Below are 16,879 nucleotides of genomic sequence, written 5' to 3'. Positions count from 1 at the left end.
TAGTTTTCTTCTCCTGTAGCTCTTCTGAAGCGTGTTTACTCTTTGTTTACTAAAGGACTCCATATGTTTTTCTTTATGGTTTTGATACTTTTATTATATGATTTATATTCATATTAATAAACATTTTTAAATAATGACAAAAACACTCAATTTAAGGTGTGTCCAAACTTTGGACTGGTACTCTAGTTTCATTTTCATACATTTGCATTTGAAATAAATACTTTACACTTCTGATATTTGTCATCTGTTTTTTCTTTTATTTAACAAATTTACAAAAAAAATACTAATACTGAACAAAAAAAAGTGACATTTAATACTGTATCACACAATGCTTTAGTAATATTAGGCAATGACAACAACAACTTATACATTAATAAACAGTGTTTAAAAGCCTGAAAGGAATAAGAAAGTATAATATTTTAACATTTTTACTTTAGACAGAGTAAAAATCCCTCTAAAGACAGGGAAAAGTCTGCACTGCTGAAGTGCACCACCTGATGGACAGCTGCACCTGCAGTGAGCACACACACACACACACACACACACACACAGTGTGAGGAGGTTTTGAAATTCCAGGCTTCTCTGTGGAAAGGTAGAGGCAGCTAAGGATGAGTGGTGGTCCTGACTGTTAGTACAGAGGGTGCAAGCCCACCCCCAGTGTGTTTCCACTGGGGAAACTGAGTTTGGCCCATTCACTGACATCCACAACTGATGATCAGGCTGCTGGGCTTGGCTGGAGCTGCCTGTGCAGATTCTCCTTTCCTACACACATTATCTCTCAATCCCAGTGTTCCCAGCTCCTGGAGAAAAGGAGGGGAAGCATGTGGAGTGTTAAAGAAGGGTTAACTAGTAAAAATTAGGATTTATTAAACCCAAATGAACAATTTGTTAAAAAATAGATATGTTTTTATTTTGTTAAAAATATTAATACAAATTATTAGTGAAATAAATAAATTCAGTTCAGTTTAAACAAATGTTAGATTCATATGTTTTTAATGTAGGTAAAGTTTAAAGACAAAGAATTTAAATAATTTATTTTTCCATACCTCACATGATTAAAGATCTTTTTTAAAATCAAACATATAAGTTGATTTTCTTTTAATGATTTACGTAAGTTGAATAAATGTTTTATATATGGGGACATACACAGCCCAATCAAAATTGTATGAACAACTTATTGTTTAAAACCAAACATATAAATTGATTTTAATGTTTTTCAGGTGTGACATGATGTCAAATAAGGAGCACTTTGTATTATTATAATTACAGATTATAATCCATCAGTTTATTTATAAACCTAATTTGCCTCCTCTCTCTTGAAATTTATGGTTGGTGGGTATTTAAGGATAAAAAGTGAAAAAAAAAATAGATATGAGGTGTTGAACCCCTTTTGCACAAGACAAAAAAAAAAAAACAGTTTACAGGGGACTTAATGGGTCAAAATGATTGAATTGCTTAAGTACTTGTTTTTTTAAATGATAATGGTGCATCTAAATACACTTCTGGCCCAGAAAATGCACCCTGCAACCTGCTCTGATGAATTTCACCTCAAGGCTGCTTTTTAAAACTATAGATGCGTTACAAAACCTATAGGCCGAAACCAAAATCGACTGCTTTTCTTAGCCACTCAAAGGTATACTTTTCATAATTGTACCCTCAAAGGTAAAATATTGATCTTTATACGGTCAAATGTGTTCCCTCTGAAATACAAAGTGTTTCCTAACAGAAGGAAGTACAGATTAGTACCATTTAACCAGCCAAAATCTGTTCTAATAATCAATATATATATACATTTGAAAGCCAGACATTTTGGATCATCAAGTTCTTGACACATAGTCAGTTGATGATAATGTTAATAATGTTTATAATCTTTACTGGTACAAAAAACAAGGGTACAAGGAAAGACATTCACTGAAAGGTACTCTATTGTTCCTCAATAAAACATACAGCCCCAGCGACAAGTTACATATTTTGTAAATACTTATCTGTACTTATTTTTTTAGTGTGCTTACAATGTGAAGAAAAAATTAAATAATGTAAAAGGAAGCCTCCAGAGCAGAGCTTGTTTTAAAATCTCTCCATTCTGACTCTACGGAAAGGAAAGGGGGAAATTGCTTTCCATGACAACTCTTTCTCTTTCTGCATGGCCATAAGCTGATGGCATGTTAATAACATGCAAACGACTTGTTAGACTGGTCCGTTTGTGTGATCAATCAGCTACTAAGAGTCTTTTAACTACAGTTCTACCAAGAGCTTGCTGCAGCCTAGGCTTTGGAAAGAAGCTTTTGAGATTGTAAAAGTAGTGGGTGGAGCTTCTTAGATTTAGGTGGTATAATTCTAATAAAATGGCCTGTGATGTAAAAAGTCAAGAAGTTTTCTTTTCTAGGAAGTTCACAAACAATACATTGTTGATTTCAAAGTTTATTTTTTCGCAAACGTTATTTTTTTTAAACAGAACTCCAAAAATGACTCTATAGTATACAAAATTGTTGGTAGAGATTTGTAGTGATTAAAATAAAGATTCTTGCTTAGATGTGATGTGGATGTAGGTTCAGGTGAACGAACACCTTTGATTGGAAAAGAACATTTACTTGTATATCTCATTTACAATAATAAATCAAGCATTGAAGTTTCTTTAGGGAACCAAAGTGTGTGAAAATTGTGCTTGAAAGTCTTTGTGGATGGCAAGGTGTGTGTGTGTGTGTGTGTGTGTGTGTGTGCATGTGTGTGTGTGTGTGTGTGATGGCTGTTGGCCAGGTCCACTGGAGTAATGGAGTAATTGATTGCCGATTGACCCTCGTGCCACTGAGGACACTCCTTCCCACTCAACCACTGCATTACTTTTATTTTCATTATGGAGTTCAGCAGCTGCACCACCCTGCAGGATGCATTCACACACACACACACACACACACACACAATATACCAAAACATATTTGTGCAAATAAATGAAATAAGCAAATGAAAACATTTGTTGCTCAGCTTACCTGGAACTGCAGTTTTTTAACACATAGGATTTGATTGTGTCTAGCTCCACAATGTACTGAAACTGCCGTCTGTAAGTTTCTACATAGGCTTTTATGATCCTGGCACTGGTCCCACATTAAGAGATCTGTGCAAATCTCTCTTAAAGTAAGGGACTGAGGGGAGGTTATCGTCTGTGGGATGTTATATCATAATATGTTTTCTGAGTATATTTACATTTTTGGACATGAGCCCTTTTAGCAAATAACCATATTTCAGCAATAAATCATATTTGGGAGAAACACGTTTTTCTTCTTTAATATTGTAGCTTAGTTTATTTTCAATGCCTTAATAAATAAAGAAATATTATTCAAAATAAAACAATTTTAAAAAGTTTTCTAAGTTTTAAGAAATAAATATGTTGCAGAGTTAGAGTTGCAGCAAATTTAGTTAGTATTCTTTTCCAATGATTGCAAGGTTGCAGGGAGCCAAATCTTATTTTGTGAACTGTTTTTGATTATCTAATAGAAATATTTTGCTACAATCAAATAAATATAACACAGTTAGAGTGTATCCTGCTCTTGGTTAAGTAACTGACTCTATTGTGCAGAAAGTACTTTCTACTAGATTTTGCAGCATTAATGTGAGGACATTTGAACATTTAGTGTGGGTAGTGTTTTAATGCTTGAATAGTTAGCTGCTAATGCTAACTCGCTTACACTTTGTTCATATATTTTCTTTGTATATTTGATACTTTGCCCACCTGATCTGCTAATACACACATATTGCCACTGTTATTTAAAAAAAACTGTATTACTAATTATACTGTTTTAAAATCTTTGGCATAATTTAATAATAATCTCACAATGAATGGACCAATAGATATGGTCCAAGGTACAATATTATGCAAATGTTTTAGGCACCTGTGGGAATTTTAGTAAAGAATAAGTGTCTTATCTGTGAAGTAAGTGTTTATTAGCTCAGTAAAACACATTACAGCATTACAATAAATACAAACAGCAATTTTACAAAAAGCAGAGCTTTAACAGCCCTGTTTTCCTTAAAGCATCTGCCTAATCTCTCCTCGTCCGAGTTTAATAGAGTTATTTCTAATTCTCATTAAATCAACCACTCGTTTGGTAAATTGGTAAATTTGGTAAATCAGCTGAGCTGCTGATGGGACTGAACATGTACACATGCTAGCTGAGGAGCATCCAGGAGAAATCTGGAACTACACTTGTTATGTTTTACTGTATGTATGTTTATTTGCATCTGTTCAAATCTTCAGGTAAAAACACTCATATTGCTGAGATAAATTGATTAGTGTAATTTGCTTTGGTGCCTAAAACTTTTGCACAGTACTGTATCTTGAAACAAAATATAATTTTATTGACTTAACTTGAAATCAGCACTGTAAAAAATCCAACAAACATTTTTTATGCAGTTAATTGAGGAAAACGCTTTAACAAAAGGTTACATTTTAAGTTGAGTCAGCAAGAAAATATTTAGTAAATGTTTTGTGCAAGGTTAAAAGAAGTTTTTTTTTACTTCTCTTGTAAAGTTGCTATTTTCGAGATACAAGTTTGTTTGTTTTTGTTGTGACAGCAATGACATTAAAGTCTGCAGAACATCTGTATTTATAGCTTAATATAGTTTGTAAGGTAACTTTATTCTCAGTATTGTTTTTGGACAGTGTGCACTACAGTGTATTTAGTGTTATTGTCTCTGGTTAATGTCTATGCATCAGAGAGTGGTTGCCAGGCAGTGTTTCATTATACTGTACAGCTCTACATTGGTGTAGTGAGTGTTGAAGTTGAACTGAATCAAAGACATGAACACATTTAACTGAAGGATTTTTGAACTTATATAAATGACGCAAATGACCATTTTCCCTGGTTCTCACTGATCGCCTTGCTGCTGACTGACAGTCCTTTACACCCTGCAGATGAGGGAAGTGAATGCAGTGGTGTAAGGAACAAAACGATCCCAGTGAGTCAGCAAAATCATGACCTCTCTGGAGGTTACTGGAGGTCAGCACCCCTGAAAAACAAGACGGGCCGCAGAGTGCACTCATGTGCATGACTTCTTACAATACTGCATCATTGCCCTCACGTTTTTTTAATTACATCCTATGGTTTATTGTTCTGCAGGGGTGGAGCCAGACATTGTAAAATGTTCTGGACCATGTTCGCTTCAGAAATATTGTTTTCCCTATTTACAGCAGCTGCAGGAACTATTTTTCAAGCTTTCTGATACAACATAATGCCTTAACAAATCAGTACATCCTATATACAAAATACTGTATGCTGGTAACTCATTTTGAAGAGCCAAATCATTCTCTTAAGCTTACATCATATATCTGACTGCTGTCCAATTGTCTATGAATCCCAAACCCCTGCAAAGTGTTATTATATGCATAGTTATCTTACTTCCCTCACGTTAGCTACCAATCTTGTTCACTAAATTGACAGATTGAATGCCTCACGACAAATTTCTCATGAAAGGAAAGTGATCAGTGGATTAAAGGCAATACTTTTCCACAAATATTTGGGGCAACAATTTTGCCTGTGCGTTTAGAGTTAATGAGGGGTAGTGAAAAAGTTATCTTTTAAGAGGAACCTTTTTACTGATTTTTATACAAGTTAGAATAGGTATATATAGGTATATATAAAGACTTTCAAGTCCTTTATACAAATAAAGAAATCTCACCAGCTCTATTCTTACTGGTTTTGGTCCCTTTAAGAATGAGCCGTTTAAGGGCTCTGTCACTTTTATGCATATAAAATGTTCCTGGCCAGCTTGTGCTAAATGCCAAAACACAAACAAGCTAGTTCATGCTTAACTGTGATAGAAACACAAAACTTATTGATTGAAATTATTTTTATCTCCCTCATCTGCTGACTTTCCACAGATCCCTCCATCAGACGAAGTCTGCTGGCTAATCCTACTCTGTACTCTCCAAGCTTCTCAACAATAATGTCCCACATGGCTGATCTTCAACTGATCTAATGGATGGGGCCCTGAAGGGGTGGAGTCCAGGGTGGTTCTATGCAGGTTTTCTAAATTGTAAAATCACAGTAAGGGAGCCATCCAAATGGCTCATGAAAGCATATAATTGACACCTGACGCCAAACTCTCTTAACTGACTTACAGAAAACAAATGGATGAATATTTTTCATGCTTGGAGGGTTTATATAGGAGCAGTCGAGACCCAAGTGGAAATACAAAGTGGAAATATGTAAGTTTTGCATAATAATACGTTTTTATTATTTGAAGAAGATTAAGATCATTTTTACAGAAAACATCCAAGGCTTAACCCTCATAGCCACCAACCCACCATCACCATCCCCTTCTATGTGTGTTCTGTAGTTACAAGGAAAACTGCAGTTACTGCAGCATGCAGTAGTTACAGTATATGAGTGAGGAGAAGGAGGAATGGAAGGGTTAAGCTGCTTGCATTGAAAGTACATTAGAAAGAATCCCTCCCAGTGAGTATAGCTGTTCTGAAAGCTAAAGTCATAGGCCACAAAGATGGTTAATGCACAGACTTTTAACAGCACTTACCCTAGTGTTTTTAGGAGTTGATTTTTCCGGCATTATGACAATAGATCTATTGCTGGCAGCTGTGTTCATGGTGTGGGTTGTGCATGCACTCTTGTGAGAGCAGTTAAACAGAAAATTGAGAAAAACAGCTCGATTTACCCCCCCAAGCCTTTTCCCCACCAGTCATTTACTGTACCCCAACCCGACGGGAATTCCGCCTGTGCTCTGCTGGATGATGACGTGCTGTCCAGGTGACACCTGATTGACAGGAGCCCTTTTGCAAACTCTAATTGGTGCAGCTAAAGCGCCTCTAACATTACACCCCCTGCGACTATAATCAGCTCGCCCTCTGCATTAGTGTTCCGTTTGTTCGTCTGTTTGTTTATTTATTTGTTTATTTTAGGTCTCGCTTGAACAATAAACGAAAACAACAACAAAAAAATCGCTGCTGTTGCAAATTTCATAACCCACCCCCCCTCCTCAACTTCCCCCTTGCGATTGCATGTTTGCGCGCTTTGTCTATTCAGCACGGCGCGCGCGTGCGTCAGTGACAGGCGGCTGCGCGCGCCAGCGGGAAATTGCTTTTTTTTTTTTTTTAACCATGCAGTGGGGTGCTGGTGTTTGGAAAGGGGGGTGGGACCTGGGTCACTTCTTCAATCCTGAAAGCAGCCTGCATCATTATGAGCCGATCCTGGACGTTAATAGTGCTTCATAGGCGATTCATCAAAGTGTCCGTTTGTTTGGGGGGGTGCGGCCAGGGGGCGCGCGCGTGTCTGCTGCTGTCCAGGTGTGTGACTGGACCGGACTCCGTGAGAAAGCACAAATGCCAGGCCTTACACTATTAAGTTAAGCGACGCTAATACATAACGACGCTAATTGGCCGCGCATTTCTATAGTCTTTATGTTTTTTTGGGAGCGACAACAACTGTAACAACAATTAATGCTAAAAGTATAAATATACAGTACCAGTCAAAAGTTTGGACACACCCCTTCTCATTTAATGTTTATTCTTTATTTTGTATTTTATTATTTTCTTCATCGTAGACTAATAATAAAAAACATAAAAACTATTAAGGAACGCATACGCAACAAAACGTGTTAAACAAGCCTAAAATGATTCTTCCGAGGAGCACCTTTTGATTTGATGCAAACTTTGCCCACTCTTGCCATCATTCTATTAATTGGCTTCCTGAGGTAAAACCTTAAATGGTTCTCCAGCTATTTTTAAATGAGTTCTTATAAAGGTGCTGAGCTCTTGTTAACTGTGTTCCTTTACTTTGCGCTCCAACTCGTCCAAAACCAAAACCGTCCAAGAACCGGGGTTGGGTTTTTATATTAGGGTTTGTGAAGGCCAGAGTGAACCCCTTTTTGTTTCCTACCTGCTTGTAAACTTGTTCTTTCATAGTTTTTAAATCTTTACTATTAATCTACAATGTAGTAAATTATATTATTTTTTGCATGTGCTCGATTTTTAATTAAATCTGAAATATAAACTTTCAGTAAGAAAAAAAATCATAAAGTTTTCCCAAAAGCATGTCACAATTGTTGGCCGTCCCTAAAAGTTTTCTAAACAAATTCTAATTGAAAGACACTCTCATTCTCAGCTCAAATTTATGAAACGTTTTAATCCGTCCAGGACAAACACCACAACAACCTTTATAAGAAAGTCGACACAATTAAACATGTGCTTGCACGTGTAACATTTTGAAGGTGGCTTTCAACTTTTCTGTGCTTACAGAACAGAAGAGCACATTTATCATGCACATCTTTCAAAGGATGTGTTGCAGTGAGACACATAAAATTGTGTTTGGATTTTTTTATGATGCTCCCACAGGCCCACTGGCTTGGAATGGAGCCTCAGTGTAATGGTTTATGTAAGTGTGTAGACGCAGTACGCCATTTGGAACGCGCCCTATGTATGTATGTATGTATTGTGCAGTGTGTGTGTGTGTGTGTGTCTGCCTCTCCAGTAAATCGAGCCGTAGAGACGCTGACTACAGGGGAATCTCATCAGCACTGCAGCTCAGACGCCAAAGAGCACACAAGCTCTTCCTCTCCCTCTCTCGTTTTCCATCCCTTGTTCTTCCTTTTCTCTCAGTCTTCAAGTGCACACTGCACTGCCTCTGCAACTGAACCTCACACAGAGCACAGAGTGAAAAGGCAAAGCCATTAAACACACTTAACCCCAGGACCCCTATTGGCTTATTATTCAGTTATTCTTTTCAAGACTGATTACTAGAGCTACATGTTAACTAATATGTCCTTAACATATTAGTTATGTAATACTGAGAGTGACAAATTGAGGTGTAGGCCAAGAGAAGGAGCTGGGAAATGTTGCTTGATGAAAATATTAATTCACACTTTTGTGAGGTGGAAATATTTGGATAGATCTATCCATCTGTCTATATTTTTGTGCTTGTTATTTTTCACTCTAATTGTTAGTATGTAGTATGTGGGAAAGTGCAGAGTACAAATTTCATTGTACAGCGCAAATACTTTTTTATCTGTGCATTTGACAATATCTTTGTATCTATACAACTAGATCAATTCAAGTAAAGCAGAAGTTATGAACAGACTTTAAAGTATAAATATAAAAACAAACATATACACACACATACATGTGCACACTGAATTGTTTGTGCCTGTCCTGTCTAATACACAAACACAAATATATACCAGTTCCTCTGATCCAGTAAAAGTGTGTGTGCATGTGTAAAGAGAGAAAGAGAGAGAGAGAGAGAGAGAGAGAGAGAGAGCTGGTGGGTGGATGGGGGAGTCCTCTATGCTGAGATTGAGCATCAGGCTATAGAACGCTGCTTTGGCTCAACAGTAAGAGACAACATCTACATTGCCAACCTTGGCTCTGACAAAACACAAAACACAGCTGAGCCTTGGTGAGTAATGCTCTCCCAGTTACACACTTAAACACACGTAAACACACACAAACACACACACACACACTCAGACCCTCTAATATGCTAGTTTGTGAGTGCACACACACAAGTGGCCAATGTCAAACAGAGACCCCCTGTGAAGTGTTTAGTGTCACTGATAATTCTCATGAACTCAAAGCTTCTATTTTTCCAAATCCACACACTGTTATTATCTTGGATTTTTACGCTTACTTAAAGGGAAGCCTACAGTTTGTCTACAACATGGCAAAAATATTAAAGATAATAATAATAATAATTAATACAACAAACAACAGAAATGAAAATGTAAAAGCATTAAAAGCAAGTCCTTTTTTTCTACATGTAATGACTTCCTTTTTAAAATGCCGCCCATTTATTTATATCCTATTCTTTCCTATTGTTCTCAATAGTACTACACACAGCAATGCCATCTACATTATGCTCCACAATAGCCAGAAAATACAATTTAATAACGGTCAGCTATTTTTCTTTATATAGCAATATTGCAAACTTGTATTTTTCAGGGATGTAATTGCTGGTAAACAAAAAAAAGTTTTTATAGGAGTGTTAAAAATCTTCCAACCAGTGGAGATCAGTGGTACAGAAAGCACAAATACACAAAGCTTCATCTCTAACAGGCAAGAGATAATTCTTAAAATATTATAATATTAAAATCTGCTTAACTCAGATATTCAATGTTTGTTTTAAGGGATGCCGCCATCATGTCTGCAACACAATAAAAAAAACATCATCAACTTTTTTTTTTACCATATAATTACTTAATTCCCTAAGTATTGCCCATTCATTAATGCACGCTTCTATTGTTCTCTAAAGGTCTGTATTAAACACAGAACTCTCATCTACAATAGTCAGACAATAGAGTTAATGTATTTTTTTGCTGCAATTACTAGTGTTAACAGTGTTAATAAGAATGGTAATAATCTCCAGCCCAGTGGAGATCAGTGATACAGGAGTGTAGCGCACAGAGATGCTGTAGCTTGACTCAAAGCAGTGTGGACACTTAAAGCCACTGAAAGCCAAAGAGCCTCTCCAGCAGTCCACTCTCACTTTCATCCCCCCTCCTCATTTCCCCCTTCTCACACCACACACACCTAGACACATGCACACATACACACACAGCTAAAGACATACTTACACACACTCACTCATCAGCGAGCCCTCAAAAACAGCAGTGTAACATTGTGGAGACACTTGTTCCCTCTCACATATATGTATTGTAGGGACACTTGCTCTTTCTTTCTTTCAGATAAAACAAACACACTCCCATACTCCCTCTCTCTCTCTCTCTCTCTCTCTCTCTCTCTCTCACACACACACACACACACTCACATACACAAACATAGAGAGAGAGAGAGAAACAGTTATGAATAAAACATTCCAGCCTGTGACAGATGAAGCATAAACTCAAGCACATGTCTGTAAGACTCTCTATCCATCTATTTCAAATACAAAAATGCACCAACTTTTCATTCAGTTTGTTGAATCATTCATACCATTCAAATCTAAACAAGACAAATGAAAGTGACCTGCAGGCTTTTGAGAAAGTTACACAGAAACACTATGAGGCCACAGGAGAACAAGAGAACTGCACAAGTACAACTGCATGCAACAGATCTCATTTATGTATAAAGTCTGCTTTTGGATCACTGGCTGTACAAAATGATTGGGAAGTTCTCTGTCACTTTTATAAGCAGCACATTACTGGCTTTCACGCTGCATCACATTTTCCACTGCTCCAGTTATTTGCAGCATTAGGAAAAAATATCAGCTTGATTCCTCTGAAATGTGATGTTATATTCATATATTCACTGATCTCATGGTTTTAAAAATCTTTCATTAACTTAAAACTATTTTCATATCCCAGTACAAAAGCACAGGGGTAATGTCTAAAGTAAATGTATTTGAGTAGAAATTACCAACTGTGTGCAGAGAGAGTCAGTGCGCAGTGAGTCGTTGTGTACTACACTAACTGTTAGTGCGATGATTACACTTCCACCTGCAGGTAAACAACAATGAAGCCCATCAGCACTAGTTCGCATTATCGTCGTAATCATCATAAAACAGAGATCTTTTGCGGCTGTGATCCACAATTTAAAACTGTTTAATAAACACACTCATGCACAGTTAGTGCCCGCGATCCTTCACACGGTGATTTTTAATTATTTAGAAACCCGCTTAAAATCCGTGTTGATCGAAAATTATTATTATTATTCTTGTTATTATTATTATTATTTTAAAAAATGGTATAATTATTCATACTACTTTCTTTATTACTATTGCTACTACAAAAATTCTAGATTGTGCAGTTACCCGCGTTGATCGAAAAGTATTATTACTATTATAATAATAATAATAATAATAATAATAATAATAATAATTATTATTATTATTATTATTATTATTATTATTATTATTATTATTATTGTACGTTCGTAATTTTATATTACTTGGGATATATTTCGATATTTTGTGTTTTAAATTCTGCGTAAAAAGGTTATTATATTATTTGATTCAAATTGTAATTCAGTTAAAAATATGGCTTCGATCCGTAGATCGGTGATTAAGATAATAATAATAATAATAATATTAATAATAATAATAATAATAATAATAATAATAATAATAATAATAATAATAATTATTATTATTATTATTACTATTATCATAGACCTATAGAATTAGGTAATCAAACTTGAATGAGCCTAATCATAATCACATTCATCTAAAGGTCATAAGATCTTTTTCATTATTATTAATTATCATTAACAATGCTTATTTTTATCTCTTTCACATGAATTATTTTCTCTTGGTGGGTCTAACAGTTTAGGTGTGATTTATTTCTTCTGACACGCAAATAAAATAGATTTTCATGCAGCATTTTAAAACGTATTTCAGAAACAGAGATAGAGAGCGAAACCGCGTTTGGCAGAACTTTTTATTAAACATTATGAAAACAAGAGTCTGAACAACATTCCAGTCAGAAACATTTCAGTTTAGACGTTTCGACACGTTATGGACATTAAATGTTTCTCGAATAAATATATAGAAATCGTATATACAGTATTTTTACACATCCAGCACATGTCTCTCTCAGGAGCTTTGTTAAATGTGACTGAATCACAGAGCCACTGCCTCAGCTCTCAGTGGGAAACTTCAGGGTTGTCTCCACTGAACATTAACCCAAATAAAGCGGGGCTCTGCGTGTGGAGAGACCACTTAAGAAAAGCCATAACGACACGCACGTGGCAAAAAATGGGTTATATATCAGCCGGATGGCTGATGAGCGTTTGGGGTAGAGCATCGGATTCTCCATAAGCTACTGAGACCTTACTGGTGTTATATACTGGGGGTCGTTTCTATTGCACATTCTCCTAAAAATGAGCTGAACGCCAGTCAAATTATCATAACTATGATTAAAGTTCCAGCTACGTTGCATACAATCCTCATCTAACTGCAATGCAATGCATGGACGTGATTCGTATAATAATCAATGAAGTTAATGAGAGCTTTAGGACGAGCAGTGAGCTTTACATGTTACACTCAGTTTGACAACACCGCGGGAAACAGTTTAGTCCTTATCAAATCGTTAGGTATTCTCCGTCACCTTTAAACAGGGCTTGACACGTTGCTTCCAGATTAGTAGACAAATGTCGTGGAAACTTTTGTAACTTGCCATATCTAACATTAATCCCCACAAAAAGAGATTTTCCATTCGTTTGTTATTTTTCTTTTCATTTTAAGCACAAACAAAATCACGTACTCGTTTAAAGCTCATTGTTCATTGCTTTTGAGTAACTGAATGCATAGAATATAGCAGCGACTGAAGTCCTTGTCCCAGATGAAGTAGCTTATGTACCATTCATCCAATACAAATCAATGTGGGCTTATTTTCCCCTCAGTTCTTCCAGTCATAGTGCAGTAGGCTTCTCTTTTATATTGTACATTTATGGATAGGAAGAGAATATCGTTGACCATTTGCATGCTTTTACATACAAACATTGCATTAAGACGTTTTAAATAAACAAGCAAACAAACAAAAAGAGAGAGGACTTGGAAAAAAAGAGTCATGTAAAATAACACACTAAATTCATCTCTACATATTTACATGTGAGAATAAATAAAATCAAATCTGGCTCAGTTCAGTTCGTGTGTCGTTATTTTTGTTGCTCTGAAAAATAACACCTTCATGGAAAGAAGATTGTCTTCCACTCAGGTCTGTCCTGAACGTCTTTATCTGTTGCAGTTCCTCGCAGCTGAACACAATGTTTTTTATTTTATCTCACTACAGCAAGAGTGAGATGAGGAGGACCAGGAGGATGAGGAAGGTCTGTGAGGAGGCATTAAGGGCCATGCTTTTCATCCAGGTGTGTATGTGGGGCGGGGTGTGAAGCACCGTACATGTCCCGCATGCAGGGTCAGGGGCGCAATGCTGAAGTTTAGGAGGCGCTCTGGAGAGTCACACACTTTTTCTTGCTCTCTTACACACAGTCACTCTCACACTCACTCACTCTCACATTCACTCACACACACACTGTCCAAAAAGGAGAAGGAGGATGAGGTGAAGAAAGACGACCACGTATTGCTATTTTCCCTTTTTTCGCTGTTTTCAGTCGTTTTTGATTTCTCCTTCAGTCCAAAAAATAAATAAATAAAATTATCATCATAAAACTGCAGTTCTATATTAAGTTTCCCCACGACTTTAAGACTCGTGTCGGTCCATTATAAGACGAGTATAATTGAATTGGAGTGGAGTTAAAATGACTGACAGCTCAGTCATGGTATGAGGTGGGTTTAAGTGATTTTAAATAAGACTTGTCTCTGCTGTTTAGAAACGAAGAACACAAACTGTGAGCTGATGCAATTAATGAATAAACAAAAATAATACAAAATCAGTCCCACTGAAAAGCACCCCTTGATGTCCTGCAGGAAGAATGCCCTAATATTTTAAGCCATCTGAAAAAAATTAATAATTGAATATGAATTAATGTGTCCAAATAGGATGGTTGCTTAGAAATATTTGATTGTAGATGTTTAGGCTGAAAGATTTGAGGTGGTAGGCATCTGACTACTGATCCCATGTTGTAGTAAGTTCACAGCTTCTCTAAGAGTGCACTATGTTAAATATGTTAAGACTTCTGACACCGTGTTCTATGGTGGTCTATTAGTCTACAGGCGCGCACACGCTCAGGTGACGCGCAAACGTATGTGCGTGTTTGTTTCACTGCGTCTAAAGGACCGTGTGAATCCGACAGCACGGACTGTAAATAAAAGTTCACACTGAGATATATAAAACTTAACAATAATAAAATTGATGTCGATGAAGATGGTAATGAACATGATGAGCACGCTGGCGTGGTGGAGAGGAAGAAGGAGGAGGAGGAGAAATAAAAAAAAGTCTAAGACACAAATCGCTCTCACATGAAGAACTCTTTGCCGTGGTTGCCGGCAGACGGGTCCCGGTTACCGCCTCCCCCGCCGTTTGCACTGCCGTTGGCTCCTCCGCCGCCGAAGCTCCGACTCGCTAGCTTCTCATACTTCTCCTTGTAGAGATCTCGCTCCTTGGCGAGTCGCGCCACGTCCTGCTTCAGCTGTTCCACCTGGTTTTGCAGCGTGCACTTCTCCGTCTCGAGCATGTGCCGCTGCTGCACGCGCTTGTAGCGGCACGACTGCGCGTAGCCACGGTTCTTCAGTGTGCGCCGCTTCTGCTTGAGCCGGATCACCTCCTCCTTGCTGAAGCCGCGGAGTTGCCGGTTAAGCTCGCGCACCGTCATGCTCACGAGCTGCTCGTCCGAGAAGCGGTCCTCGAGGCGTGCGTGCGCGTGGTGGTGGTGCCCGTGGTGGTGATGGTGGTGGTGGTGGCCGTGGTGATGGCCCGCGGCCGTGCTGAGGTCTTCGCCCACATACTGCTGCGCGCGGAAGCTCGCGCCGTCGTACGCCTGGTGCGCGTGGTGGTGGTGATGGTGGTGGTGCGCGTTGCCGATGAGCGCCTCCACGGCGTCCTCCGGGGTCAGGTTCAGGGCCTCAGGGCTCACGTGGTGCTGGTAGTTGGGGATCCAGTAGAGGTCCTCCAGCTGGGCCGCCTTGCCGGACGCACCCTGGCCGTTGCTGCCGCCGTTGGCACCGTTGGCGTTGCCGTTGACACCGTTGGCGTTGCCGGCCACGCCGTTAACAAGGTTGTGGCCCGGCTGGGCGCCTGGGCTCGGGGCGCAGAAGCTGGGCGACGAAGGCACGGAAGAGCACGGCGTGCTGATAGGTGTGGAGGAGAGCGAGCCGGGAGGCAGGCGGTGGCAGTATCGCTCGGATTCGGGCGGCTCCTTCTTCACCTCGAACTTCATGAGGTCGAAGTCATTCACGTACTCGATGGCCAGGGGGCTGTTGGGCAGCTCGCCGGCGCTCATGGCGAGGTCCGCGGCCATGTTCACGTCAGTGGCAGTCCATGCGATGGCACGTGCCCTCGGAAGCAAAGGGGGAAGGGAGAGTGGTGCAGGTGCAGGTGGGCTGGTGGTGTTCCACCGGGACTGCAGTCCTTCTCTGATCAGGGTGGCAGTGGTGGGTGGAAGGTGAGGGGGCAGTTTAGTTAGTACACGTGCATGAACACAGAAGAGAAACTCAAGTCTGTTAAAATAGTCCTTAAAACAGCTTTAGCTATTTAGAGTGGTGGTGGTGAATATGAGAAGGGTGGGGTGGGGGTACAGGATAAAGCACCCGTGTGCGTGAACTTGTCCACCTGGCAGCTCCTCCTGCTAACAACTTTCTCCGTTAATATCACCGGAAACCTGAAACTTCATAGGCACCGACCTGTCTTGTCCTCGCGTCACCCTCAGTTCCGTTACTCGCCTTCTGGATGAAGAGTGCCTCTGGTCCTCGATGAGAAAAAGAAAACAGCAAAACGCCAGAAAGGAAGATTCTTGACTTTTTTTTTCGGGTTGTTTTACTGATCCACCCACGTTTCAGTCCTTGCTGCACAAAAGCTGAAAGTCAGAAATGTGTGGCTTCATCGGGACAGGAGGGCCCTCGACTCGACTCGAAATCAGACTTAAGTCAGACTTCACCTCGAGAGTCCAGTGGAATGATCAGGAGAGTCAGAAAACCGCGGAGAAACATAGCAGACTACACACTAAAACAACAAACAATCACGGTAAGTTCCAGCGACGGGACCCCAGTATACAAACAAGTCTGTTAGCAGATATCCCGCGTTATCTGCGTGCGTTCTCTTCTCTTCTCCTCGCTTTTGTTTAAATTTTTGGGATATAAAACTGTAAAATCCTGGTAAAATAAGATATATCTGCTTTCTCTTGGTCTTTATCTTTCAGAGTGTCTGCTCTGTGTCCCGCTGTTCCCCCGAGCACTGAAATAAACCTACTGGCTAGACGAGGCAGCACTCTGCTTTATTTATACACGCTCAGGTCATGGTGAGCCAATAGGAGGAGCGAATTTAC

At 38.9% G+C, this 16,879-nt stretch overlaps 1 protein-coding gene across 1 annotated transcript; it reads right to left on the bottom strand.

The window, feature by feature from the left end:
- Positions 1-12,357: 12,357 nt before the first annotated feature.
- mafaa (v-maf avian musculoaponeurotic fibrosarcoma oncogene homolog Aa) lies at positions 12,358-16,798 on the bottom strand. The gene has a single exon (XM_007248176.4). It carries the CDS (start codon positions 15,854-15,856, stop codon positions 14,855-14,857), a length of 1,002 nt encoding a protein of 333 aa, XP_007248238.1. The 5' UTR covers positions 15,857-16,798; the 3' UTR covers positions 12,358-14,854.
- Positions 16,799-16,879: the final 81 nt, after the last annotated feature.

This window comes from Astyanax mexicanus, chromosome 5 (genome assembly GCF_023375975.1).
Source record: "Astyanax mexicanus isolate ESR-SI-001 chromosome 5, AstMex3_surface, whole genome shotgun sequence".
In the NCBI taxonomy this organism is placed as follows: domain Eukaryota; kingdom Metazoa; phylum Chordata; class Actinopteri; order Characiformes; family Acestrorhamphidae; genus Astyanax; species Astyanax mexicanus.
The sequence above is the reverse complement of the archived record's forward strand: the minus strand, read 5'-3'. Positions and strand labels throughout refer to the sequence as shown.

Bases quoted from the DNA above. Each gene is read 5' to 3' on its own strand.
- mafaa (XM_007248176.4), bottom strand. From the start codon at position 15,856: ATGGCCGCGGACCTCGCCATGAGCGCCGGCGAGCTGCCCAACAGCCCC.